The following is a 27,932-nucleotide window of genomic DNA, read 5'->3' on the forward strand; positions in this document are numbered from 1 at the left end:
AGTGTGTGCGTGTGTGTTTGAGAGAGAGAGGGTGGTCGAGAGAGGTTGAAACGGAGCTCTCCGCCTGGAAAACAGCATCTCTCCCTCCACTCTGCTCCTCCCCTCTTCTTCCATCTCGGCATCTCTCTCCCACGCTCCAGAGCTCAGCCTTCAGCTCCCCGGACCCTCCCTAATAATTCTCCCGAGGTACGGCAGCCTGTGTGTGTGTGTACTGTGCTCAGTACTCTCTCTCTCCCTCCCTCTCTCTCTCTCTCCCTGCAGCTGAGGTGGGCGTGCAGAGCCTCTGACCCTCTCTCTCTCGCCCACTCTCTTTCTCCGTCTCTCTCTCCCTCTCCTCAACGCAGCTACAAGGGGACCATGGATGGACTGCGTTTACCTCCACTCATCGAGGAGGCTGTGGACTCTACAGGTCTGTTCATGCTGGCGGCGTGTTAGTGTGTGTGTGTGCATGTGTGTGTTGTATCTGCAATGCTGTGCACTTGGATGCTGCTATTTTTAGCCCTGCACTATACAGATGAGATACGATCAGCCCCAAAAGGTAGAAAAAGAGGGGATGTTTGTGTGCGATGAGGAAGAGGAGTGTTTCCTCCTAAGGTGGGGGATGAAGTGAGGAGCAGAGGGGAGCTGGTCAGGTGGTGGGAGATCATTGTGGAAGCCTGTCTCATTTAGGAGCTGACAGACTGACTGACTGCATGAGAGGATAAAAGCTGTGGCATCTGTGGACGTTTGACGGGAGCTGCACGCTGCCAGGTAATGACTGTCTGGCAGCATGAGGAGATAATGTGGTCCAGACTATTGTTGTTTGTGTTGTGTGATATTCTGAGGCTCATTAGAGGATTGATGCAACGTGGAGCCGTGCAGCCTTCTGTGTTATTTCGGCTCAGCTTTTGAATCTTTCATGCCCAGATTATTTTTAGCTCACAAGTGAGTTCTCGCTCACTTTGCATGATCGTGCTGAGCTGCAGTCAAGTCGAGCTGGTAACTTCATACCACTGAACATCACATCTGGCACAGCACATCTTCGCATTTTATGCCTCATAAAGGATCAGTGCTCAACATTGTGTGAGTTTGGGGGAAGAATGTGTGGAATGTTTTTTTTTTGTGCCTCAACGAGCTGAAGTGTGTGTTTTTTTGTATGTTGTTTATGCAGACTTGAACAACTCAGTGTGGGACACTGGAGGAGGATGTTTATGGTGTGGAGCGGCTCAGAGTGAACCGCAGGTCAACGGCCCTTTGACCAGCAGCCAGTATTTCCAGAATGTGGCTTCCTTTTCCTGTGGCGTACTGTCCTAAAGCTGAACTTTCAATGAATAACGTTATCAGATTATTTCCTAAAGCCTCTACGCTCTGTAAAATTAGCTGCAGACATTTTAAACCGTGTTTAAAGTGTTCACAGAATAATTTTGTATTATGGCAAAGCCTGTGTTTTGACCTTCATAACAGGGATGCTGTGTCTCATGAGGCTTTCTTCCTCTCCAACAAGCTAGTTCCTGTTATCTTCAACTCTGGGGACCTTTTTTCTTTCATCACAGCCTGAGGCGTTGCTTTTGAATTCAGAAATTTAGCATCGAGCGATGGCAAGAGTCTGACTTAATGTGGCACGAATCCTGACTGATTGGCCGAAATAGGGAGAGACATACAGCAAATGAAAAGTAGACTGAGTGACAGCAGGAATTTCATGCACTTGGGGGTATAAATGGATTAAAGTGCATTTATTCTGTCCTGGCTGATGTCAGTTTTAGCCACACATCAGTCTGAGTTCTTGGAAAAAGGTTACTTTATTCTGAAGAGCAGGCTTTTATTTCCTGTGCTGCTGGGAATAGATTCCTCTTCCCCATTCCCCACACTTTTGAAACTACTTGTCTCATCTACCAACAGGGAATACAGATGCTCTCACACAAACACACACATCCACTGATCAATAAAACACCATCACAGGCTAATGTGACTGCTGCAGATTGTCTGCGTATCTGTCGGCCACCATATTGTTACTCCCACTAGCACGAGTCTCTCTCCATCCTTCACTCTCTTCCACCACTCTGTATCTCTTCCCCCTCTCTTAGTCGCAATCCTCTGCTCTCTCCAGCGCCCACACACCCTCCAACACACACACACACACACACACATATGCACATGTGCATACACACTCACAAACCTTTGCACCTGGCAGCACCTCAGCCCACACAACGTTTCTCTCCATGTCCTCTCCTCCTTTTCCTCCACTCTCCAGCGTTGTGCCCTCACGCTGTGAAATCCACATCAGCACTCATACTCCCCACGGGTGCAACAACAGGATTTCTCTCTGCTCTCTGCAAAGTAATAAATAGCAAAACTGCCGCCTCAGACAGACTTTGTACATGTGGCAGCTGCAGAAAAACCTGAGAAAAACAACAGTGTGAGTTTCTCACATCCGTCTTTAATGTGGGGTTCAACGGAAACAAGTCCTACAAGCTCTCGCACATTAAGGCTGTTCCTTCACCCTCAGCCCTGAGGACCCCCCCACCACCACCACCATCACCAACACCACAAACACCACCAACACCACCAACACCACCAGACAATATCGTGCTTCATTTTAAAAAAGGCTTTCAAATCACTCTGCAGGTCACTGAATGTACCACCTGTTCTATTATTCTCCCTTTGTTGCATAATGGGAAGAAAAAAAAATCTTCCAGGTGAATAGAGAAACTCATGTGGCTCCCTCCTGCAGCTTATTCTGTTTTCTCCCATTTCAGAGATATAAAGCTATAATTCAAGTGCCCTCTCTCTCCCGGGGTCTATATCTTTTGGATAAGGCTGCTACGTGCATGGGGAGCTGCGGGATCCTCTCGTCCCTTTGTGATATAAGTGATGTGAAACCTTTCAGGGAGATTGCTGTCTGGTCGGAGGCACTGATTTGTGATCAAATCGATTATAACCGGATCACCTGTTTTTAGACAGTTTGTTCATGGTCACTATTCATCAGCACATGCACATGCACATGCACATGCACATGCACATGCACATGACACACACACACACACACACACACACACACACACACACACACACACACACACACACACACACACACACACACAGGCACACACACACCTATAAAAACATATTCCCTGAAACAGTCATGTACAACATGTACACACTGACACAGGCTTTCTGCATTCTCATCTAATGAGGCCAAATTAAAACACATTCTGTGATGTCTTTCTATTCCGCTAACCTACTTTCTCTTATTTCCCTTTGAAAGTGGAACCATGGATTCCCATTTAAATAACAGAGCAGCTCATTAAGTCAGCCCGAGTGCTGGGTGCATGTGGTTCCTGTTTCCTTTCTCCTCGTCTCCTCCTGCTTTTGTTCCTCACCTTCCCTGGAGTGTGTTCAGGCTGGGGGAGTATAGGCTACAGTTCAGGGAGACAAACTGACATTGACATCATGCAACCTTCAACTCTGAGGTTCACTCATCTCGTCTGGTGCAGTTTGGAAGTCGCCAAATCTTATCAGGCGCCGCTTGATGTCACCGTGTGGGCTTCATCAAGCGGCGCCTGATAAGATTACTTCTCTGTGGGGAAAAGCAGACATGGTTTCCATGGTAAGCAAAACTGTGGACAAAAACACAGCTTTATTACCAGGGTGAGTTTCCATATGCTGAAGCCCTGGGTTGTTGGTGTGCAGAGGTCACCATGGAGATGAGCTGGTTTGTCTTCACCTGCCTCCTCTTAGTTTCATGAGGAAGGGAGCAGCTCGAGTTGCCCTCTGGCCACATCAGAACTCCTTCTCCCTCCCTGCATCTTGGTTATTGTCTTCCCCTCCTTCCCTCTTTTGCTCTCTCTCTAGCTTTCTGTCTTTTTACGACCCCCTCCTCCTCTTCCTGCTCTGTAACGTGCTAGAGAGGAAGTGTGCCATGCAGTGCAGGGAAAAGCTTCAACATCAGTGCCGGGCTGGCTTCAAAGCTGGGGTGGGAGGGGGCGGTGTGCATTATGCATGGTCTCCCACACAGCCACAGAGATCCATGGCATATATATACAGTAAAGTGCATTCAGAAAACATGGAGTTCAAACATGGACGACATATAGGCTCCCAAGTACACGTTTTCACATGCAATTTTTACAACAATTTATCCACACAAAAATGCTGCACATGCACACACACACCCACCCACCTGGGTTCATCATCACTTCTCTCACTTCCCTTGTGTTTAGTCATTTCTTATGTCAGCGCAGCGTAAACAAACTCTCATGTCCTGATACATCACGAGCCGAGAGCAGATACAGGGAGAGAAGAGTGTAGAGATTTTCTCTGTGCTTTGTATCACACTTTGAAATCATTTGGCAGTTGATGAATCGAGAAATCAAGAGTTAATATGACTCATATGACTCCTTATGCATGTGTTTTTCAGTATATCGCTGCCCTTGCTGCGCTGTAGTTTCGTTTTTTGCTGCACACTCTGCTGTGTTTCTCAAACTGCTGAATCACACTGATTGTTTCAGAAGAAGGATTTCCTGTGGTGCTGCAGGTTACAAAACAACTCTGTGTTCCACATCCATTATCCATCCTCTCCCAGCATGCATCTGTTTGCTAAAACCGTCACCGTCGGCTCCTCAATTTTCACAAAGTGCAAATTTCATTACACTCCTCACTCAATCCCTGAACACTGAATCAGAAAAAACTAAGGGCTTCCGCTATCACATTAATGTTGTACACATAATCTCAGACAGCTTTTCTTCGATGCTGACAGAGAACCCTCGGCCGACTTGCTGTCTCTTTCCCACAGTGGCACAATTTTTACTCTGACATACTCAATGTGTTTTGCTGCAATGTGATTAAGAAGGAATGTGCTGTGGCCAGATAAAGCCGTCCTCTCCCCGGAGCTGTAACACTGCTCCTGAGATCACTCTCCTGCCCGTCCCTGCTCATGTATTCATGCAGCGTCCATGTCTAATGCAATCCCAGCGTGACTGAACAACCAGCACTGTGCCAAGTATACAGCACAGTGATCACAGCTGTCATGGCAGACAACTCTTTTGCACTATGTGTACTGACGTTCACGCACGAGGTTAGGTGATAGAGCGTCTTGAAGGAGTGAGATGATCAACAAGCTGTCGGGAAAGGCAGAGTTATGGGAAGACTGGGAGAGGTTCAGTGAGGGGTTTGTGTAAAGTTGATTAACACTTTGCTTGAAGGGAACACGCCCCCCCCAATATGTGTTTTAAAGGTTCGAATGGAAATGCATGTTTTGGATGTTGAGGAGAAATGAAGGAGGATGAAGGAATGTGGATAAGGATGAGGGAAGGAAGATGGAGGTATGAAGGAAGGTGGATATAGAGATGAGTATAGAGATGAGGGAAGGGGGATGAAGGGATGAGAGTATAGGGATGAGGGAAGGAAGATGAAGGGGTGAGGGAAGAGGTAGAAGGGATGAGGGAAGGAGGATGAAGAGATTAGGGAAGGAGGATGAAGGTATGAAGGTAGGAAGGATGAAGGTGTGAGGGAAGGAGGATGAAGGGAGGAAGGTAGGGAGGATAAAGGGATGAGGGAAGGAGGATGAATCAGGAATGAGGGAAGGAGGATGAAGGGATGAGGGAAGGAGGATGAAGGGATGAAGGGAGGGAGGATGACGGGATGAGGGAAGGAGGATGACGGGATGAAGGTAGGAAGGATGAAGGTGTGAGGGAAGGAGGATGAAGGGATGAAGGTAGGGAGGATAAAGGGATGAGGGAAGGAGGATGAATCAGGAATGAGGGAAGGAGGATGACGGGATGAGGGAAGGAGGATGAAGGGATGAAGGTAGGGAGGATGACGGGATGAGGGAAGGAAGATGATGGGGTGAGGGAAGGAAGATGAAGGGATGAAGGTAGGGAGGATGAATCAGGAATGAGGGAAGGAGGATGAAGGGATGAGGGAAGGAGGATGAAGGGATGAAGGTAGGGAGGATGACGGGATGAGGGAAGGAGGTTGAAGGCCGTTACTGTAAAGAAAGTGTGTAAAAAACTGCACAGTACTGGTTAGTTTTCACTGTAACTTGATGTAACAGTATATCAGTTTGCTCATGATGAGCTGTAGTTAGAGTCCGTCGGAGGACACTGTGGATACTGGATCTCCACACCCAGAGAATAAAGTACAGCCCAAATCACTCGAGCCAAATCTTTCCGAGTTATTACACCCTGAACTCGACATCCCTGAAGGATTTAGATGTGAGTGATATTCACTGGGAAGTCTTTTGTCTCTTGATGGCCTTTAGCTGCCGCAGGCTATATATACAAGCAGCTCCTGCTCTCTCACTCTCTCACTCTCTCACTCTCGCTGCCACACGGCCTCAGCTCCCTCTCTTTCTCTTTATGACTAACTCATTACTCCCTATCAAAGTTTAATGACAAAATAGCCCCGTGCTCATGAAACCTCTTTGCACGGCCCTCAGGGTCAGTGATGTTTAAATTAACAGGACTAAATAAGGCCACAGATCGCTGCTGTCATATTTAAATAGGATGAAAATGTGCTTGGTTGTAATGGAAATGGTTACATGTATCGTGAGGGGAACAACAAGGCAGAGGAATAATTACCTCAAGAGATGGAGGCCTCCCCTGAGCTGAGATTACACTGGTGAGCATCACTCTTAATTAGGCAGATCTTTAGTTAACGCTCGGCTCTGTCCCCTGCTGCACCTTTTTTCCTCTCTATTCCTTCCTTTCTCTCAGCTGACGCCACTCCCCTCTCTCATACTCACACTGCTCTCTGATGACAACCAGCGACTTTGAGAGGCCGCTTGAATAATGGATTTGTGATGCTTCATATCATCCAGCCATCCATTATCTATACTGCTTATCCTCTTGAGGGTTACAGGGGGGAGCTGGAGCTAATCCCAGCTGACATTGGGCGAGAGATGTGGGTACACACCGTGGATGGATCTTCAGGTCGCAGGGTCCACACAAAGCCGTTTTCAGACATGAACTCAGGAACAGCTCCGCAGAATTGGGTCTGGACTGTCTCTGAACGTTGCCTTTGATGTTTGAGCAATATAGCAGGAGATTCTTCGGTCAGATGCATTCAAAATGTATCAATTCCCCTGTGGAGATCACGTGACTTTGTTTACATCACATACCTGGCATCGGTTCTATCACCAAAAGCTCTCTTGACACCTTTTTCTGCGTTGTCTAAGTGTATGGTGCAGCTTTTTCATCCTGAGATATTTGTATTCTTTTTGTTTGTTTCATCAATACGCCCACTGGCTTGTGGTGAAACCTGCAGAGGATCTGCTCTTTTCTCACATGGACATTATCCAGAGTTTAGGGGGCCAGCAGAAGAGAGTCGAGAGGCTCTTACTGGGACACGTTCTCACTTACAGCCCCTCTGGAGAATGTCAGGAGATTATCTGTTCAACGCTTGTCTGAAAACAGCGATACAGAGACAAACCACTCACATTCATTTTTAGAATTTTTAACCTTTAGCCTAACTCCAGGAGTACATGAAAACTCCACACATAAAAGACCCAGGCTGAACATGGATTCCAGACATTTCTTGCAGCGACGCCACAGTGCTTCACACTGCACCACCGCGCCGCCCTGCTTCATATCAATTAAAGTTTAAGTTACTGAGAAATAAAAGATTAATGACAGCAGGCTAGTGTGTGTGTAATGAAAACAGAGATTAACTGCATGAGACTGAAAATGCCTCACAACTGATGTTTTACATCTAAAAGGAAAAAAAACCCCACCCGACACTTTACACAACAACATTTTATCTCCATTTAGCTGTGGCCTTTTCCCGCCTCACAGCAAATCTCTTGTGACTAATGTGAAAAGACGTCGAAGGGGAATTTTCCGTCGTGTTCTTGCGCTGTAAATAATGCCTTCCCTTTGTGTTTTCTGACCTGCTCCGCGTTCTGCCTTCGCAGCAGCTGTTGTAATGTCAAATCAAGTTTATTTGTTTGGCCCTACATCATATCCTACACTGTCCCATTAAGCTTTACAGGCCCACATTAAAAACAACGGCTCCCAGTGCGGGCCATGCAGGCTGTCAACAACAAGGCAGGAAAACCTCCACAAAACAGCAACAAAAACCTAAATCATCGCGATGTGACACAGTGTAATATGAGAAAGACGTCCCATCTCTCTTACTATGAGTGGTAGCATGTGTTATTGTGGACTTTGAGGTGCATTGCTGAGCGGTGAGTCATAGTGATTGCTTCAGCATACTGGCCTACTCCCTCTCTCTCTGCATTGGGTCGGCTAACTCGCTCCACCTACTGGTTTAAACGTTTAAATCCACTGTGCAGATGTAGGGGTGTAAAACAAAGGGATGCGTGTGTGAAGATTCAGAATCATCTCTCATGAGCATGTATTTCATCGTAACATTTCCTCTTGACATCTAAATGGTATATGACCCCTGACACACTAGATAGTGTTCTGCATTATTATAATCTTTGCTTCCCCAAGTTCCCCAAAGATTTTCTTGTTTTTTTTCTGACAAAAACTCAGCTCTGATCTTGTGAAGGTGTTGTTATTCTACATGTTTAAATTATCATGTTATTATAGGGCACATGAGTTGAATAGAGAATGGTGCACAATGAACTCTTATCACAAGATGGTGCTGTTGATTCAAGAAAATAATCTATGCTGAGTTTGAGCCCTGGCTGAATTTAGGTGATGACAAAGGAGTTTTTATCACTTGTAAATCTCCCCCTCTGTCTCCCTCTCTTCCCTATAGGACATCCCCTTTGCTAATCTACGCTGTGCCCTCTTTCCCTCAGATGACCCCTGCGATCTAAAAGCAGAGATCAGCCCCACCATGGACAACGAGATAACAGCCAAGGAGAGAGGCGTCCTGGAGGAGAACAACGAGAAGGAGGAGATGGACCAGGAGAGGGACCGGGAGGAGGAGGGGGAGGAGAAGAAGCAGAGGGATGAGGAGGAGGAGGGCGAGGACAACGGCAGGAAGGAGCAGGAGCCGCTGACGGAGGAAGAGGAGCTGGAGGAGCTGAGGGCCCAAGTGCTGCAGCTGCTGCTGGAGCTGGATGACGCCAGGGAGACGTCCAACAAACACCAGGAGACCTTCAATGAGCTGCAAGGTCAGACACCTTAATATTTGTTCTATTATTAACAAACAGTCGTCTGATCAATCAATCAAGAATCAAGATCTAATCCAATGCATCATCCATCATCTTCATAACCCACACCGTAAAACAAATGTTATGGTATATACAGGGACATTCTGCCATTTATTAAGCTGGATATTATTCTCATAGTTTTTCTCCATGTTTTTTGCACCATCTCTGTCATAAAGATTAGTGAAATGCAGATTTTTGGCGAGACTAACAACATTTGGGAATGGACCTCATCAGCTACAGCTCTCTGAAAACACATCAGTTGAACAGAAATTATCTTAAATATTCGTTTTTAAAACATTTAAATGCATCCACATCAATAAATCCCTGTAGCTGTGGCCTAGAAAACCTTAATTTACATCTGCAATCTGCTGTGCAGTTAGTCATCTTGTTTTTGCAGTTCAGAAGTGAGCAGACACCATCAACTTGTAAAAGAAACCAGTGTGGCAGCAGAGGAGTAAATACGCTACACAGTGTCTCATTTTGACCAACTGTGGTAAAAGAGTAACACTCAATATTTTCAACATGAGATAACTTTCATTTTAGTTTCAGCACAATTCCACCAAGGCTTGGAAGTGCATGTGTTACCGTGACACTGCTACTGTTTGCTGCAGTGATCCACACTATCTCTTTTTCCATGTGTCTTAAATTCTCTAATCCTCAACAATGTAGGGGGTGAGTGAAAATGTTCGAAATATGAGAGTTAAACCCAGATTTAGGAATATATCAATTTCTCTTAAAGGGATAGTTCACCCAAAAATGAAAATTTACTCATTGTCTACTGCAGCAGTAACTAGGAGGAGGATAACATGAAAAACATGATGTAAATGACGCTGTATCGAGTTGAATGTCTGGGTTTACGGACACTGGGATGACACCACAGAGGCAGTATGGAGGCATTTTCAGTTTTTTTTCCAGTGTTTTTGTGTTTGAAGAAGTGGTCGCCATTTACTTCAATTGTATTGGATTTGGCTGCAACACTGTTTACCCCTGAAACCCCAAAATTGAATTGTGGACTCAGACACTTCACCCACCCGACCATCGGGATAGTGGTGAGTAGATAATGGGTGAAGATTTAAAAATGTGACTAAACATGATTTTATGGTCCTTCTGCCATATGGACTCGTCCCTCTCTATGAATCAATGTAGGTTGTAAAATGTAAAGGTTATAGATTCCTGTTTGGGACATCTCAACATCTCAACCTTTACTATTAAGACTGTTCAGTAAAATAAATATTTCCATTTTTATGGATGATGATGATGATGATGATGATGATGATGATGATGATGATGATGATGATGATGATGATGATGATGATGATGAGCACAAAGTGAAAACATCACAGCAGCTCCATTTGCGGCATCGCATCAGATTACAATGAGTTATTAGTGTTTTTTGTGATTTTATTGTTACATGTTATTATTAATCTGCTGACTCTCATATGAAGTCATATTATTTTCTGCATTTTGTATTGTCTGATTTTAATCGTATTTAGTTTGAGGCTTCAAAATCAGACCATTGGTGTTTCTTCCTCCCCCTGCACTGTACATTACTATTCAAAAAAAGTTTTTGGGTATTTTTTTAATTTAAATATCTAAATAAATAACTAAATAAATATAAAAAGAAAACCTCAAAAAAGAGACAAATATGTAACAAACCACAAAAACGTTTTCTAATCATCGCCCTGTTTGTTTACATTTTCATAATCCTATTCACACAGAAGAAAATCCTCATCCTCCACCTGAACAGCTTAACTTTCCATCCGTGACGTCACCTGTTCATTACGAGCTGAACCTGATACAAGCGTAAAATGTTTATATGCGGTTACTGACAGACTCTGTTCCTCATAGCTGCTAAATGGAGCATCACATCATACCTTAGAAATTATGAGCTAAATGTTCAGGGACACTGGCAGTGAGTAAGACCTTAGGTATTGGGCTGCAAGTGAGCTCGGTGTGTGTGTGTGTGTGTGTGTGTGTGTGTGTGTGTGTGTGTGTGTGTGTGTGTGTGTGTGTGTGTGTGTGTGTGTGTGTGTGTGTGTGTATGTGTGTGTGTGTCCTACTAAAAGACATGAGCTCAGTTGTTTGTCAGGCAGCGGCGGAGACATTCCTCAGACAACTGCGTGCAAGCTGAGGGGAAGCTTCCAGACCGGGTGTCCTAGACCACAGTGAGAAATCCCTGTTGGTAAACTCCTGTGGGAACAGTCAGCTGCTCAGGGGTCTGGCAGCTGCTGGGGGGGAGGTGGAGCGTCAGAGGGGGGGCGGGGGTCGACCATGGTAAAAGAATGACATAAGCTGAGGTGCAGGAAAAGATCAAGGATATCACTGCACTCTTCCTTTAATAATCATTTGTAGACTGGAAGCGCTGAACCATCTGGTAACATCGGAAGATGAGGTCTTAGAGGAATAAAGCAATGACATTGTGGCCAAATGTCGTAGAAGTGGAAGCATCATGGTGGTGGTAAAAAGGGGCCCAGGCACATTACAATGAACTTCAACAACTGTATTTTTCAAACTACATTTCCCCTCTCTTCCCTCTGGATGTCGAGTCATGCTGAGGTTGTTTTTTTGGTGTTAGGTTTCTGCCTCCAAACCAATATAATGTGGCTGAATAGAATTTTGTTCAATGTACTCGCAGCGTTGAAATAACATTCAAAAGCCAGTCTTTCCAGAAACAGTATCTCCTGTATTCTTGAAAAACCCTCTGAAAAATGATTTGAATTGATTTGAATGTTATTTAGAAGGTTAAAACTAAAGGCTACAGCCTTCAGAGAGGCAGAGGTTTACGAGTGTATAGGGCCACATTGAAGAAGAATAACTTCAAGAATGTGGTCGTTATTGAGAAGGAAGTCATGATATTACAAGAATAAAGTTGTAATTTAATTTGAAAAAAAACCCATAATATTTTGAGAATCAAGTCATAATTCGGCTTTAATGATAAGTATTATGTTATTTGTGTTTTGGATTTCTCTTTGTTTGCCCTTCTAAGTTTTTAACTTTTTTACAGTTTGTCGGTTAACGTTAACACTTCTTTTGTGCTTCAGTTTAGTTTCATTTATGTCTTTAACCTCTTGTGTTGTTTGCCTGCCACCGGACACTTTAAGCCTGTGTTTGTTTTGTTCTAAATTCACATTCATCAGCTTCTCTGCCTGCGTTTTGGTCTTCTTAGCTAAACCCTGCAGTTATTCTCCATATAAAATGACATGTAGCCTAAAATAATGACTTTGTTCTTGTCATAACATTTTTACCTTATTCTATTTTTTACCTTTAAATAGCCCCAACACATTTCATTGTAGTGGTTTCTGCTAAATGCTGACATTGAACAAATGCTGACATGATGATGTTTAGCATACATAATGTTTTACTGTCCTCATTATCTCAGTTTAGTGTGTTGGCTCACTGTTATTTGCTTATTAGAAACACAGTGAGGCTAAGGCAGGTGGGAATTTGCAGGTACATAAAACAAAGTGTGGGACTCATTAACATTTTGACCTGATGATGGTACAAGTGGAAAAGTCAGGGGATCACCAACGTCAGAGGCCTTCATCCACTGGGTGTGATGGCAAGCTCCTAGACGTCATATAGCATGGAGTCATAACACTAAAACCCCAAGAGATAAATAGAAATAGTTAACGAGACAAATAAATTATAATAAATAGGGGGGCTCAGGTGACCCTTGAGTTCTAAACTATAGCTGTTTTAAACCACCAGTGAATCTGCCTGAACAATGATTTGATGAAAGTCAAAATTACCAACAAACCAAAAGCTAAAAATAGCCGTCTTTATTTTGCCCTGCTGACTGTATAAAATACATTTTCTAATTAAACTGATTTTTATAAATTAATATACTAACAGATCTTATACACATGCTCACATCATGTTCAACAGACACAAAAAACTGCTTGTGTCGTTCAGTCACGCTTCAAGGTTGAACGGCTTATCAAGTTGTCATCTTTCTATTGGCCTGATGAACTGACATTTTCCTCTTATCTCTCTCCCCAATGCCTCTCCTCTTCCTCTTCCATGTCCTCTCCTCTTCCTCATCCTCTCTCCTGTCCTCTCCTCTCCTCTCCTCTCCTCTTCCCTCCTCCAGGTCTGTTGGAAGATGAGCGTCTGGCCAGTGCCCATCAGGCCGAAGCCTTCACTCGCCAGATCCAGAATCTACAAGGTGACAAAACAAGAAGGTTTCTCTTCGCAATCATGTTCTTTCTGAACCCAGACAGTATCAATAACTATTCCTCTTACTGTATCAGTGATAGGGGAAGGAACCGCAGGGTATCAATATCAAGTATGTCAATAGTTAGAGTCTATGTCAAGAGTTATATATATAAATTATATATATATACAGTTCTATTTTGTATGTTTTTCTTTTGTCTGACTAGTTACAGACAGAAGGGCTGCATCAGTATATTTAATTAGATTAGAACATGATAATATTTGGAAGGATGTGTTTTTATGACCACTTGCTTATAGTTTATGGCTCTTATTATTCTTATTGTGAAAAGTAGGAAAGCGTTTTCTTTCCTTAACCTAATAATCAGAATCTGACCATAGAAAATAATTTGTTACCATCAGTTACATCAGCAACTCTTCCAAACACTGCCCACACACACACACACACACACTGATGCTGCATTCCCACCCACGCTCCATTAAGAAAACCCACCATTCTCCTCCTCTACAGCCCAGCTGCGTTCAGTACAGGAGGAGATGGACAGCCTGGAGGAGGAGAAGGAGAGCGAGCTAGCCGAGGCCCATGAGGAGCTGCGCGTGGCTCAGGAGGAGGTGATCCTCCTGCAACAGGCCGCAGAGGAGGCGGCGGGAGAGAGGGAGAATGACATTGCCTCTCTCCAGGAGGAGCTGTGTCGCCGGCGGGCTGAGCTTCAGCGCCTCAGTGAGGAGACGCAGGAGTACGAGCTGGAGATCACCACGCTGAGGGCCGAGATCAGCATGAAGAGTCAGCGCAGGGAGGCCGAGAGGAGAGAGGGTGAGGGATGAGGAGGATGGAGGGAGGAGATCCGTGTATTAACAGAAAAGGAAGACATGGATGGATGTGAAAGAAGCAGGGCAGAGTGGAAGTGGTTTCAACAATATTTGACTTGCAGCACAACAGCGTTAAAATACAATAAGTCTTGGTTTTACACCTCAGCCTCACACCTTGTGTTAACAGCTACACAAGGACCTGGTGTCTGTGCTTACACTGTGGAATTTGTCCAGCTCACTACAAACAGGAACAGCCTATGATCAGTCTTTATAGCTGCTATTATGAAAACAAATCATGTCAGCATCCTGCAGCCAAGAGCATTAATCATTTTCAGGAGGTAATAAATGTTATAATTTATAAAGTGATTGCATGGGGAGTGGTGTGTGTGTGTGTGTGTGTGTGTGTGTGTGTGTGTGTGTGTGTGTGTGTGTGTGTGTGTGTGTGTGTGTGTGTGTGTGTGTGTGTGTGTGTACTTATATCTTTGTGAGGACCATTTTGAGCATATACCTTATGGAATGGGGACATTTTGGCTGGTCCTAACTTTTTTCAAAGGGGGGTTTGAGGGTTAGAATTAGGTTAAAGTTAAGGGTAAGGCATTTTATTTTGATGGTTAAGGTTAGGGTAAGGAGCAAGGAAATGCATTATGGCAATGAGTGTGTGTTTTCTTGCTTATCTCGCCAACAGAGGACCTCATGGTTTACGTTAGTGCAGAGACACAGTTAAGGGCCACTATCGTCATACAGTTGAATTGTGCTGTGTGCCTAATACATACACACATTCTTCTCTGCTAATGTCGCAGTAAACCACTCCTGGTTTTCCAGCACGTATCCCCCTACTCCTCTCTGCGTGTAAATCAGGGGAGATCAAAGCCACCTCCACCCTTAGTTTTGATGCTCCAGGCACTAACAACACTCAGGATTCAAACCAGACACTGCACCACTGACAACATAAGGAGCAACAAAACCACCACCTCAAGTCCCCTTCATTTGGAGCTTCTCTCTGTGCACTTGTTGTAGTTCTCTTTGAGGTTTGAACTTCAACATGTTATGTTCACAATCATTGATTGTGTATCTATAATATAATACTTGCACACTACTTAAAGTCTACTACATAAAAAGCTGCTAATGTCGACCCTATAGTTATATATCCCATACTTTGATGATTTTTCTAGATAGATAGATAGATAGCATTTTGGCCACTCTAGTGCTAACATAGTGCAACACTACAACACTTTTCTGAATATTTTTTCACAGCAAAATGTTTTAATGGTTCAAAAAACATTTTTGACATGATCTACCTATGAGAAGACATTTGTATACATTCTTGTCTCAGACAGTTCCAGTGTAGGCTGTGGAGGTCAGGTTCGTGTGTCTCCCATTACAAAACCAGTTACATTGTTAGAGAAGATCTCAAACAAAAATTCAGCATTTCTTTTTTGTTTTTTTCTCAAAATTACTTGAAATAGCTGCCCACACTTGATTTGCAAATTCTGAAAGTCCACTGTTTGTAGGGTAGGAATGTACTCATGTGTGTACTTGTATCTACGGAGTGAGGATATTTGGGGAAAGTGGAGACATTTTGGCCAGTCCTCACATTTCAAAGGTCTGATTGAGTTTTAAGACTTGGCTTTAGGGTTAGAGTTTGGTTAAGGTTAGGCATTTAGTTGTGATGGTTTGGGTTAGGATAAGGAGCTGGGTATGCAATATGCCAATGAGTTTCCAGGGACACGAATAACAGGGACATGATGTCATGAGGGGGCGGGACACACATCCAACACATGATGTCACCGCTGGGCTCTGCAGCTGAGCATCATCTAAGGGAGGGGAAGACCTCTGTTGATTTCATTAAATTGTGTGTTCACAGAAAAAATATTTATATGTGTAATAATCTGTAAATCAGAGCTGAGATCAGTTTTAGGGGAATAGTTTTTGGGAGACACACTTACTGCTGGTAACCTGTCAACAGATCTTGATCAAGATTAGGAAATAGTCCAACTGTGAATTATGACCTTTGTGCAGTTTTGTACAGATTAAACATGTAAGATATAATATTTATAAATAATATTTAGTTACTTATGGAGAGAGTCAGGCTAGCTATTTCTCCCTGTGTCCAATCTTTATGCTAAGCTAACTGGCTGTAGCTTCTCATTTGACAGAAAGGGGTTGTTAAGTTTCTCCTCCAACTCTCAGCAATAGAGTCATTCTATCCCTGCTGCAGTGATTTGAAGACCTTGAGCAGTCAGATTAAAAGATGAGCTGTACTGACTGACATCCTTTTAAAGTATATTCATCTCTGACCCTCCTCTCAGGTGACGTGGACCTGCTGAAGGAGGAGTGCCGAATGCTGAGGGAGGAGTGTCAGACCCTGAAGGAGGACAACAGACGTCTCAGTGAGAGGCTGCAGCTGCTGCAGAGACAGAGGACGTGGTGAGAGGCCAATGACCACTCACTCATTATTTGTGCTTACTGGATCAGTTTGAGGGGATTACCTCAGGAATAACACCAACTGTCACAGAAGTTCACCTCATGTCCTGTTGAATGGTTTGCTGTGTCATATGAGGAGTCAGACAGAAGTGCTGGCACCAATGGTTCATTAATAGAGCTCAGCTTTAATTACACACCTGTAAAAGTTTTATGTGATGCGGTGACAAAATCTGTCCTCAGACATTGACTAACCTTGATTTCCTGGAGGCTTTCTCTAACCTTAGCAGTAACCCTTATACCAACCTTAACATAAACTTAATCTAACCACAAGTCTTCACCTAAAACTTTTATCATTTACGTCATGAGGACATTGTTTTTGTCCCACGTAAGGAAGACAAGTCCCCATAATGTAGCTGTGTAAACAGATGTAGGTCCCTATAACATGAGTAATACCTGAACCTCACACACACACACACACACACACACACACACACACACACACACACACACACACACACACACACACACACACACACACACACACACACACACACAAATGCTTATGCTGGAAAAAGTCCTAAATAGGTCACAAAAACTAGTACACACACACACCTGGCCAAACAATTTCAGTCATGCTATCAAGCCTAATAAATATAGTTTCCACATTCATTATCAGATTGTGTGTACACTGTATTGAAAGGTCTACATTCCTGATGTGATAATACAATGGAAAAAATACTTACTAGCTCTCTGATATTGTATGACATATAACAAGCTTGACCTTTGATTATCAACATCATCAGCCATTCAGCTGAAACTAAAACTTGATTGTATTGTTTTTACTTCTTATCGTCCTCCTCACAGCTCCAGCGTCTACCTCTCACTGAAGGAGGAAGACGCAGGGGAGGACACAGAGGGGAAGGAGATGGAAACCGGCTCTGACGAGGTCATGACAGAGAGCTACATGACCATGGCGCAGTCTGGAAACTGTCGCCTGGTCGACGCCTCCATCCAGAAGAATATTTCATTTGATGGGAAGCCGGTGACACCGACCGGCTGGAACGGAGGCGTTGGGGAGATCTTCTCCCTGAGGGACCAGCTGAGACAGGCTGAGGAAAAGGCCTCAAAGGTTCAGAAAGAGGTATGATGTGTTAGGGTCCCGCTTTGACAATTTAATAAAAAAAATGTGGATTAAACATGAATACAAACTTTTTGGTTCCATGAAAGATCCCATATTTACACTCTTTTAAGCACAAAAATATCTTAATGTAATTTTATATTTCCTCTGTCACGCTCACTCTCAAGCAAGAGCAGGGCGTTCAGTATCAGTCTGCCAATCAGAGGAGAGTTTATGAGCCGCTGAGCTTCTCTTCTGATTGTTTTCTGAATGACACAGTCCAGTAAACCACAGGTAATGGACTGTATCCAAACACTGTAGCTTGGTAAAAGTTACTGGCTGTCAATTGAAAAATAAACAAATTAAGTAAATAACTGGGCCCAGAAAAGAGTTCAACCAAAGCAGAACTCTACTCAAGAATACTGCTGACATCAACTCAATCAACTGTCCTCACAAACGAGCCAAAGGGGAGATATATAACCTGGCTGATCAGACCATTTAGAAACAATAGGAAGAAAACAAAATAAAACTTCATACAAAGAAACCACATCCCCCCCATCCTGTTGCAGCACTTGGTCTTGTCCATTTTACTGGGACTGTGTATTCAAGCAGGCTCCACCCTCAGCCACCTCCTTTGGCCAAACCAGGAAGGAGAACTGATGCAGCAGGCATGGTAACTCAAAGACATAGGAAACTGAATTAATACAGCTAACAAGGTCAAAACAGTGTAAACTAAATGTGCGTACCTGATCCAGAATACAATGTAGTGTCAAAACTTTAGCAATAAACAAGATTTTAACCAAAAATAACTGATGTGGCTGCAAAGAAAATGACTAAACATGTGATCCTGATGTGAGAGCATGTGAAACAATAAGCCTAAATTTAATCCATATTCATGTGTGTTGAGACAAAGTGAATTACCATTTATTTCAATTATGTAGTTGTGGATGGTTTTGGTAGTTTGCACCTGGTTCTGGTGCAAAACCCTGGATTATCTGGTGCTGTGTGTCGGGCTGACTGTTGAAGCGCTCAGGTTTAATGCTGTAGTGAGGAGTTCAATATAACTCATACAAAAATGTAACCCAAGGATCATTGAAAGTAGAAAACATTGATAAGAGACCTTGGTAGAGACTGAATAAAAATATAGCAGATTTAATTCAAACACTCAGAGAAACCAAATCCTACAAGGTTGGATGGTGGGTCCAGGTGGGCCGGACTGAGAGCAAAGCTGAGGGGGTTGACTGCTGTGACACATCACAAAGTTACAGAAGTCCTGATGGCTCATTCAAGGCACAGATTCTGAATATGGACTGTGTTCATTTCTCTGTGGATTGAGTGCTCTCATATTTTCTCAGAATTAGACTTAATTTACAATCAGAAAGACATGGAAATCTCACAAATTGTACAATACAGGACCTATAAAGTGAATTAAATACAGTGAATCTGATTTTCTGTGTTTCCTCCAGTGTGACGGTCTGAAGACGGAGCTGCAGGAGCTGCAGGTACTGTATGACAGCAGTCAGAGGGAGAGAGCGGAGCTGGAGGAGGAGCTGCAGCGCTGCAAGGCAGAGCTGGAGAAGCTGTCAGGGGGGGATCAGGTGAGGGGCACACACGATCTGGAGATCCCTAAGCATCTCTCAATACATTTATTTTTGAAATTTAACTTCACTTCCTCAGATACTTCTGTGAATTTCCAGCCCACATTTCTTCCTGAGTAAAAATTTACAAAGATGTGTCTTTTTTACCCACTTTGTCAACTAACACATAAAACACCTCACATCACACCTACTGTTTCCCATGTGTGTTGAGCCCACTTTCTATGTGTGTCTCATGCTGTAGCAATGTATGTTTTGATATGATCTGACTCTGCCTGTCAGAACATATCACTATTTACTGTGTGCCTTGGACAAGGGGAACTCTGCCCCCACTGTTTGTGTGTCCTAACCTCTCTGTGGCAATGCTTAAATACTGTTGTTGGACAAAAACACAACATCTGCAAAAAGGCATTCAGCAAGTTTTACCGCTTAAGTCCATGTAGGCTTCAGATATTGTTCATTAGAAGAAAACAATCAAAGGACCTTTTCATCTTTAGATGTTCAAATACCTTCAGACTGGTTTCTGATCATTTTAATTAGCTGCTGCATGAAAGTCGAAATTAAACTTGTCTGACACAGGTATTTCAAACAATTAACAGCATGCCCACTTTTACTTTTATTCACATTTTCACTTACTGCATTTGTTTGAAAGCATGAATAGTTTTAAAAAGGACTTTGTTTTCAAGAGCTCATGGGAAATATCTGAAACTCAGGTGAACAACAACAGTTTAAGTAACAAATTCACTGTAATTTTAATAAAGTTTATATTTTCTTTCTGTTTGTTGTCTGGGTCTAAGTTTCTGACCACACTCTTAATATAATGCAGTGCGACACCTCAATGCACCAAACCCAGGACAATCTGTATTTAACTGCAACCTCACAACGATTTAATATTCAGCAAGTAGATTTTCCTACATTTCTTGTTTTTTTAAATAGCTCCTACGAGTGACAACTTGTAATGGAAAGAAAATGTAAAAATCTTGAAAAACAAAAAAACTTTAAATGCTCTTTTGGAAAACTGTCATGCATCATGCAAAGTGATGTACATGTGTGAATACTAATAAGGTCCTTTTCACATAAGTAAAAAAAAAAACGTGTTTTGTCTACAACAGCCATGATGAGATGTCTCTGCGTTTTGTCAAACTGTCTACCTGTGCCTGTCTCTGACGCTGTCCTTGTTCTCTGAATGTCCATGACCTCTCAGTCTGTTTAATGGCAAATGTTGCACAACATCAAAACTATATTTAATTAACAATAAAATGAGAATAGAGAGACAAACATACCACCATATCTGCTATTGTCACAGCATTCATGCTAAGTGTCCTCATCCCCACAACATCACATTCAGCTAATAAATGTCACACAGGCCTGCTCACACATACACTGAGTTGGCGTGTATGTCACCACAAGGTTATGTAATGCTTGTTTTTAATAGAAATTGTGCATCACTCCATCACTGCCCATCGCCTTTATGTCGAAGCCATAGACCATGTCAGACCTTTGCTTTAGTGATTTTTGTAGTGGTGATCTTTCTGCGCTGCTGTCACGTCCTTTTTATCTGTGTTTATTATTTGGCTATTTCAGTCCATCCGTTCATCCATTCCCTTCATCTCCATGGCCCTTGTGTTTGTTTTTTATTCCCTCCTCAGAGATTCATCCATCCGTCTGAGCACCCTGTTCTCTCCATCCCCTTCATAGGAATGATTGTAATAGTGGCTGTGGTCTGGTGCTGGTTGTCGGAGCTGGCGTCCCAGAGAGTAAGGTATGATAGGAGCTTATCTCTATCTGACATGTGATGCTACAAAAGGTTTTGACGAAGGATCAGTTCATGCAAATTACAAAAAGATATTTACATATTATTTGCTCTAGTTGTATTTAACAATGCAAATACAATTGTTGTGGTTGGATTTGCTCAGGTTTGAAAATTATGCCAACACCAATGCAATGGAAATTAATTTGTTTCTGATTCCTCTTAAAATTACTGACAATTCTAACTAATTATCTTTTCATTCGTGTTTTTAAGCAGAAATTGTCTATTAGAGAAGGAACAGAGTGGAGGAAGTAGTCAAACATTACTTAAGTAAAACACAAATAAATGGACAAAAGTACCACATTAACTTTTCTACTCGAGTAAAAGTAAGTAAGCACTTGCTTTTGAATATACTTCAAGTATTGAAAGTAAAAGTACTGGCAAGTGTATCCTATTCCCTAATGCAATTATCTACCACATCATTCTTCGGAATCCATTCTTGATGCTTCCTCACCATGTGATATTGCTGCTCTCTTAATTGATTACTTATGAAAATAAAAACACTATTTGAACATGTTACACAATTCTTCTTAAAGAAACATGAAAAATGTACTTCAGTAAAGTAACTAAGTAAATGTATTTTGCTATATCCCACCACTGCAATTCACAGCAAATGGTGCTTTTATAAGGAGCTCCCTCTGATAAACATATTTGATTTTAAGTCAACGATGTTGGCAGGGTGATATTGACAAGTACCAGGTTTGAATAGCTTCTCCTGCAGGAATAGGACGTGACTGTGACTGAAGCATGGATGAAACGGTTGATACTGTTTACATAACACCATGCTTTATTTCACCAGAGTGGATTCTGTGGAATAAACAGGACCAAGGTTTTGGAAAAAATATGTTTATGTTGAAAATGTTTAAACGCTGTGTGAGCCACAAATCAAAATTCAATTCATCGCCATTGTATTGTGGTTGAGTTAAAAACAATTTCAAACCTGGGATAATAAAAACCAAACTGTCTGCATGGTAAATTTGGTTATTTTGGTGAACTGACCCTTTAATATTAGTTATTTGGAGATTTTGTTACTCAGGATTTATTTGGTTGTCATGGGAGGGTCAAAACTTGAAATCCCAAATACAGTTGAGAAAATCTCAGTGACGTAAGATCCTGAAAGATGCTGATGTATTCAGGGGAAATGGACATGGAACATGGGTGGGCAGTTTGTCAAAAATATTTCTTGATTCTAACTGATTATGTGATTTAAAGTAATAGTTCAAGATGATGGAAATTGTGTGTTGTTGTTTTCTTGCCAAGAGTTAAATGAGAAGACTGATACCGCTTCCATGTTTGTATTGGATAAAGCTACAGCCTGGCAATGGTTAGCTTTGCAGAAAGGCAGCGAGGAAGCAGCCAGCTGTCTGAAATTCAAACACATACCTGCCAACTCCAGTGAAGCTTAGTAATTAATCTGTATTGAAACTTAAACCATATTTTGTGGTTGTAGGGGAGTTGTAAGCTGTAACCACAGACTGTGTAATGATGGACAACATGAAAGCTAAACAAAAGTGAAGCCGAAGCTTTTCTATCACCACCTGGTGGCTGGATGCAGTTTAGGTCAATAATCATGCCTCCTCCATGGTAGTGGATGGGACAAGTGCCAAAAATAAAAAGTCAAAGTACATGATGTAAGAAGATGGCTTTTTAGGTAGTTGTTAGGTTCTTCTCATAATTCGTATAACAATGTTTGTATATTTCATTTATTTGATGCTATAAAAATAGGGTGAAACTAGAACTGTCACAATGACTATTTTTGTTGGACGATATATGGCGACAAATGATAATATTGTAATTTTAAAACTTTTTTTGTGCCCCACATTCTCGGCGTCCAGAGTTCAATCCCTGTATGTAGAAAGTCTGTTTCAGTCTCCCCCACAAGCAAAACATATTTAAGTTCAATCCAGTTGAATCAAGGCAAAAACAAACCCAACAAAAATAGTCCGCTCCAGGTTTAACCGCAGAGTTTCTCCAACCAACAACTCAGGAAAGTAAACATAGAAAGAGATGCATCCGTGTCAAAGTTAAAAACAGTGTTTCTATATACAGTAAGCACAGAGAGCCTGCAGTGCGGTCGATGATTACGTCAGTTAGTCAGTCAGGCATACAGCGTCGCCCTTGAACCCTGCCAAGGCCGTTAGCTCCAGAGAAACTCCAGAGGCGGTCCACCAGATGATTTCCTCCTGAATTTGAATTTAGAGAAGAGGCATCTGCTCCCGAGCGGCGAGAACATGCAGACTTTACTACGTGCCTATAAGAGACGATCTTCTCTGACTCTCCTCTCCGACCCCTACACAGGGACCTTGATATCACGACTCCATCCCCCTGATCACTAGTGTGCAGGCTCTGGCTCAGAATACCCGAGATGGCAGTGTTCGTATCTTGGGTATTTTGGCTTCATTTCTGGATAGTGGGAGGCAGTGGAAATGTGTCGTCCATCTTTATGCACAGTCTATGGCTGTAACTAGCTAGCATAACTGTTAGCCAAACATTAGACTTCTTGGAGTATTCATCAACACCACAACCAGAGGAGATACAGTAGATGCTGCATAGGGGGTATTTTAACCTCTGGACCGAGCACTTCTTATTAAACATACAGACATGAGAGTGGTAACAATCTCTTCTCTGTAAGAAAGCTGTTCAACCTTTCCTTTAAAGGCTCAGTATACTTTATTAATAGCTGATGGATGGTCTCTACTGACTCTTAATGCTCTCCTTTTCCTGTCTTCCCTCAGGGGAGTGAGGTAGGTTGGAACTCCATTTTGACTATCACTGCGGCCGCGGCAGTGTTACTAATGATGACTAGCTTGTTGAGAGCTCTCGTCTGATGTTGACTGGATGGGCAACAACCACACAGGGACAGATGTCTGCTTCAGACCAGCCCTCCTCGTTCTCTCCTGCCATGTCTTATAGACCAAACTGGAATCCTCTAAGGCCTGATAGAGCACACGATTTTGTAGTAGAACGTGTTTGAGAAATTTCATCTGTAATGGGACGGTACTACATGCACAGGCAGACAGAGAAAGATGCTCTCAGTCTCATTAAATTGATGTGGGATGAGAAGATCAGTATGACGATGACCTGCAGAGAGCCCACACGGGACTGATTTCATGCCACTTAATGTATGCCAGTATTCTGTCCTTTCTCGTGTCTGTGAATATCTTTTGTTTTTCTCATAATAATGTGATAAAATTAAGGTTCTGATTTTTAATGTGCACCAAATGGTTTTCATTTTATTTAAGTTATTTATTTATTTGTTTGTTTGAATATTCTTCACAGCTGTCTCCGATGATAACGACAAACCTGGAGTCCAAACATTTAATACACTGAAAACCCTGAAATGTACACATGCCCTTAAATATTAACAGAAAGAGCAGTTTGCATTTTCTGTTAATGAGTTCATGACTATATTAATAACTTATTATAAAAAATAGATGCAATAAATGTGCAACTCTACAAAAAATACATTGGAAATCACAAAATCTTCATGAATTAACCAATCTACCATATCTACTATCCTGCCACTGTATTTTTTTCCCCTTCCCAACATCAGTTAAGTCCATTGTATACACCAACAATATGCTATTAGAGGTGTAGCTTACAAAGCATCTGCCAGTATGATTACATGTAGAAAGCTGATGTTTGGCCCAACGGGCAGAGACAGCACATCCTCAAAATTTTCCTGAGTTGTGCGCTTTGCTCCGAGCCCTGTCTGTCCGCCTGCTACAGCTTTATCTTGTGTGACTCTGAAATCAGACGACTCCCACGTCTCCCTTTAATTATCAGTTAACCAAGAGGGCAAAAGGTCAGCGTAGTGTTTCTGATTCATCCTTTCAAGCTCTCGGCTCACTTGGAATATCTGAACACTTAACTCCCAGAGCTGCACTGTTGCACTTAAAATGTGCATCTCTCTAGTTTTGTTCTGCACTTAGTAAATGTCTCTCAGCAACTTCTGGAGCAAATTCTGGAATAATAAAGCTACATTATGATGATGTCTTACATTTCAATACAATGTCGATTTTCACGTGGAGAAATTAAGCCTTGTATTCTCTCAAGCAGAGTTTGAATGACTCTGTTTTTCTAAGTGTGTTGACTCAAAGATTTATGGGTTTTGTTAAAAGTACATTGTGATAAAGTTGACTGTCAACATTCCCCATTTTCTTTGTTTTATGAGGGGCAACGCTCAGTTGTTTGTGACGGCAAATTTTTCAGAAAGATTTAAGTTGTCAAAGCATAAATTTTCAAAATATATATGTGGAAGGACTCTGATTATTGTTTACATTTGTGAAACTTTTTGTGAATCTCTGTTGGAACTGAAAAAAAGCATGCTACGAAACATATAGAAGCACAATATACTGTGTGTTGGTTTAAGCTGTTTATGTTACTTTGTATTTCCTGTAAATAGATGTGACATATAGTACTATTGGAGAGATTTTTTCTTAAATCCATTTGTACTAGCTTTGTAGAAAGTGAATTCTATTTTGGGAGAGCATCGTATATTTGATAGCCAAATGATATAATGCTATGTAAAAGTTTATTTATGGTTCAGAAGGCCTACTAGCATTGCTAATCATTTTCAGTAGCTCTGAGTTCGAAGGTGGCGTAGTCATTGCATGCGTTTAGATTGCATTTGACCTGAGTTGCCGGAAAGAGCCAATATTACTCTTGGTTTTCTGTCCATTAAATTTCCTAAATGAACTGAAACCATTTCTGAGATGTTTGTCATTAAACAGAAGCGTGATAAGCAATGCCTGACCGATGATATTTCTGCATGTGAACATACACTAGGAAAACTGTTTGCGACTGGACTGCAAATGTTGTCTATTTAAAATGATAAATTCGCAATAGAAGTTAGATTCCCATAGACTGCAATAGTACCTGTGAATGTTGTTGGATTCAGGACGTTATTTATCATTATTTCTGAGCTTATTTCATGAATATTAAGATTATCATAGTTTCATAAGACTCTATGTTGCACAGTGTTGCTCAGCTTGCTGCTTTACATATTGATAGCAGTGTTGTTTCTGATATATTTGTGGCTATTTTGTTACCTGGAGGTCTATTTTGTACTGTAAATGACTTGAGAAAATAAATATACTCACCCCACCTGATGTCTGAGAGCTTTCTTTTTCTGGGCGGTGGCTTCACCAGCTCTCACAGGTCACATGGAATCCCATTCATGAAATCAGCAGAAGTCAACCTGAGTGAGTGAGCGCCATCGCTCTGCTGGCATCACATTACACAGGGTTGTACATGTATAAATAACGCGCCACTCCAGGGACGTGACATAAGCTCACAGACATGGATATATTTTTTACAGATGTCAGGAACTGATGAGGCGTCTTATACTACACTCATTACTCTGCTGCCATGACTCATGGTTTACCGAGTCCAAGTGCAGCTAATAACCTAAAAGTAGTCTGGTTAGGCAGCTTCATCAGGACAGTTAGCACTCGTCACTTGAGTTTTAAGTTAAATTAATGTCTCCACCTGAATCTGAATCAGGTTTTTATCCCATTCAGTTGCAGAGTTATGGCTCTAAAGAAATTAGGTGTCTCAATGGTCGAACTGTCAGATCCGGATCACTGGCGAAATCTAATCAGCTGGCCCTCAGCCTCGGGCCTATCTGTCCTACAAATTCACCCCAAATCCACTCTTCAATATTTAATATATTCAACTGACAGGCTAACAGAGAACACGCTAATTAATACCAAAGAGTGAGAGCAGCCATGGGGATTCTCTGGAGATGTAATGTCAGGTGAACAGAGCCCAAGTCAGCAGGCACAGTTCTGTAATTTGGTTTTAACATATAATATATACCTTCTATCGAGGGTGGGAGAAAATGTGATTTAATTTATCAAATCCAACACAATGTATGTCATCATGTAACTAACTCAATTTGTGACATATGTTGATACAGTTCAGCTTTTTTTATTATTTAGTTTAAACATGTGTCAAAATGACTTTTTGTAATGATACAATTTTTGTTAAGCAACATGGAGAGTAAAATCGAAATCAAACCGTCCACTGTCATGACCTGATCTTTATAGGTGGCTCTGACTTGATACAAGTGGCCATTTTAGCCATTTACAAACAGTCCAAATGGTTTTAAAATGATCGTAAAATTATTTTGAGTATCTCATTACACGGTGGGAGATCAACGTGGGGACCCCTGACTGTGTCCAGGCTGAGTATCCCGAGAATGCTTTCTGCATGTGTCACAGCTATTCTTACCTCCCACTACTTCATCAGGGCTGATGCTGGCATCTGGTGTCACTGTCGTGTCACTGACTGCTGAGTCACAGCACCATGACAGAACCTTCAGTGAAAATAATATTCATTCATTCTGACACTTTTTATAAGAAGATTATAAACTTTTCTACACTGACAACTCAATGTGTTTCCTTCCTGATTTTGGCAAGATGATTCTTATGTGACCTGAAAAGAACATTTTAAATGTATAAACTATGGTAGGCTGATATTCCAATTCAGGTTCTTCAAAATGCAGCTGCTCCAAATCATGTAAATATGATCAAAAGCACCCCTCATTGGTTGCCTGTGTGTTTTAAAATTGATTTTTAAATATTACTTTTGATTTTCAAGGCACGTCATGGTTTGGCACCAGCTTCTAAACTCAACAAATTGTAGGCTGAGATGCTCTAATAAGGCCCTGTTAGATATTCTTGTGTAAAGACTGAAGACCAAGGGTGACAGGGCCTTTGGTCACACTATGGAATAGTTTACCTGAGGAACTTGGACTAGAAAAATAACTGTTTACAAGTAATCTCTCAAAACCTACTTTTACTGAAAGGCTTCTTGCCTATTTTAGCGATTAGCCGATACTTATGTTTCTTTTTTCAGTTTCATTTGCCATTACCTTTAAATTATGTTGTATTGTTTTACTTTTCT

At 42.0% G+C, this 27,932-nt stretch overlaps 1 protein-coding gene across 10 annotated transcripts; it reads left to right on the plus strand.

Moving 5' to 3' along the window:
- LOC118109426 (coiled-coil domain-containing protein 136) lies at positions 1 to 26,129 on the plus strand. Of its 10 annotated transcripts, none has more exons than XM_047339851.1 (10): positions 1 to 186; positions 262 to 409; positions 8,698 to 9,058; positions 13,188 to 13,262; positions 13,779 to 14,081; positions 16,387 to 16,504; positions 17,366 to 17,642; positions 19,085 to 19,216; positions 20,863 to 20,975; positions 23,759 to 26,129. In XM_047339851.1, exons 2-10 carry the CDS (start codon positions 362 to 364, stop codon positions 23,769 to 23,771), a joined length of 1,440 nt encoding a protein of 479 aa, XP_047195807.1. In that variant the 5' UTR covers positions 1 to 186; positions 262 to 361; the 3' UTR covers positions 23,772 to 26,129. The 10 variants fall into 10 exon arrangements, 9 of the variants coding, with proteins under 9 accessions (XP_047195807.1, XP_047195808.1, XP_035012425.2 ...); XM_047339852.1 differs by having other exon boundaries at positions 345 to 409; XM_035156534.2 differs by having other exon boundaries at positions 345 to 409; positions 8,741 to 9,058.
- The last annotated feature ends 1,803 nt before the right edge of the window (positions 26,130 to 27,932 follow it).

The sequence above is a fragment of the Hippoglossus stenolepis genome, chromosome 5 (genome assembly GCF_022539355.2).
Source record: "Hippoglossus stenolepis isolate QCI-W04-F060 chromosome 5, HSTE1.2, whole genome shotgun sequence".
In the NCBI taxonomy this organism is placed as follows: Eukaryota; Metazoa; Chordata; class Actinopteri; order Pleuronectiformes; family Pleuronectidae; genus Hippoglossus; species Hippoglossus stenolepis.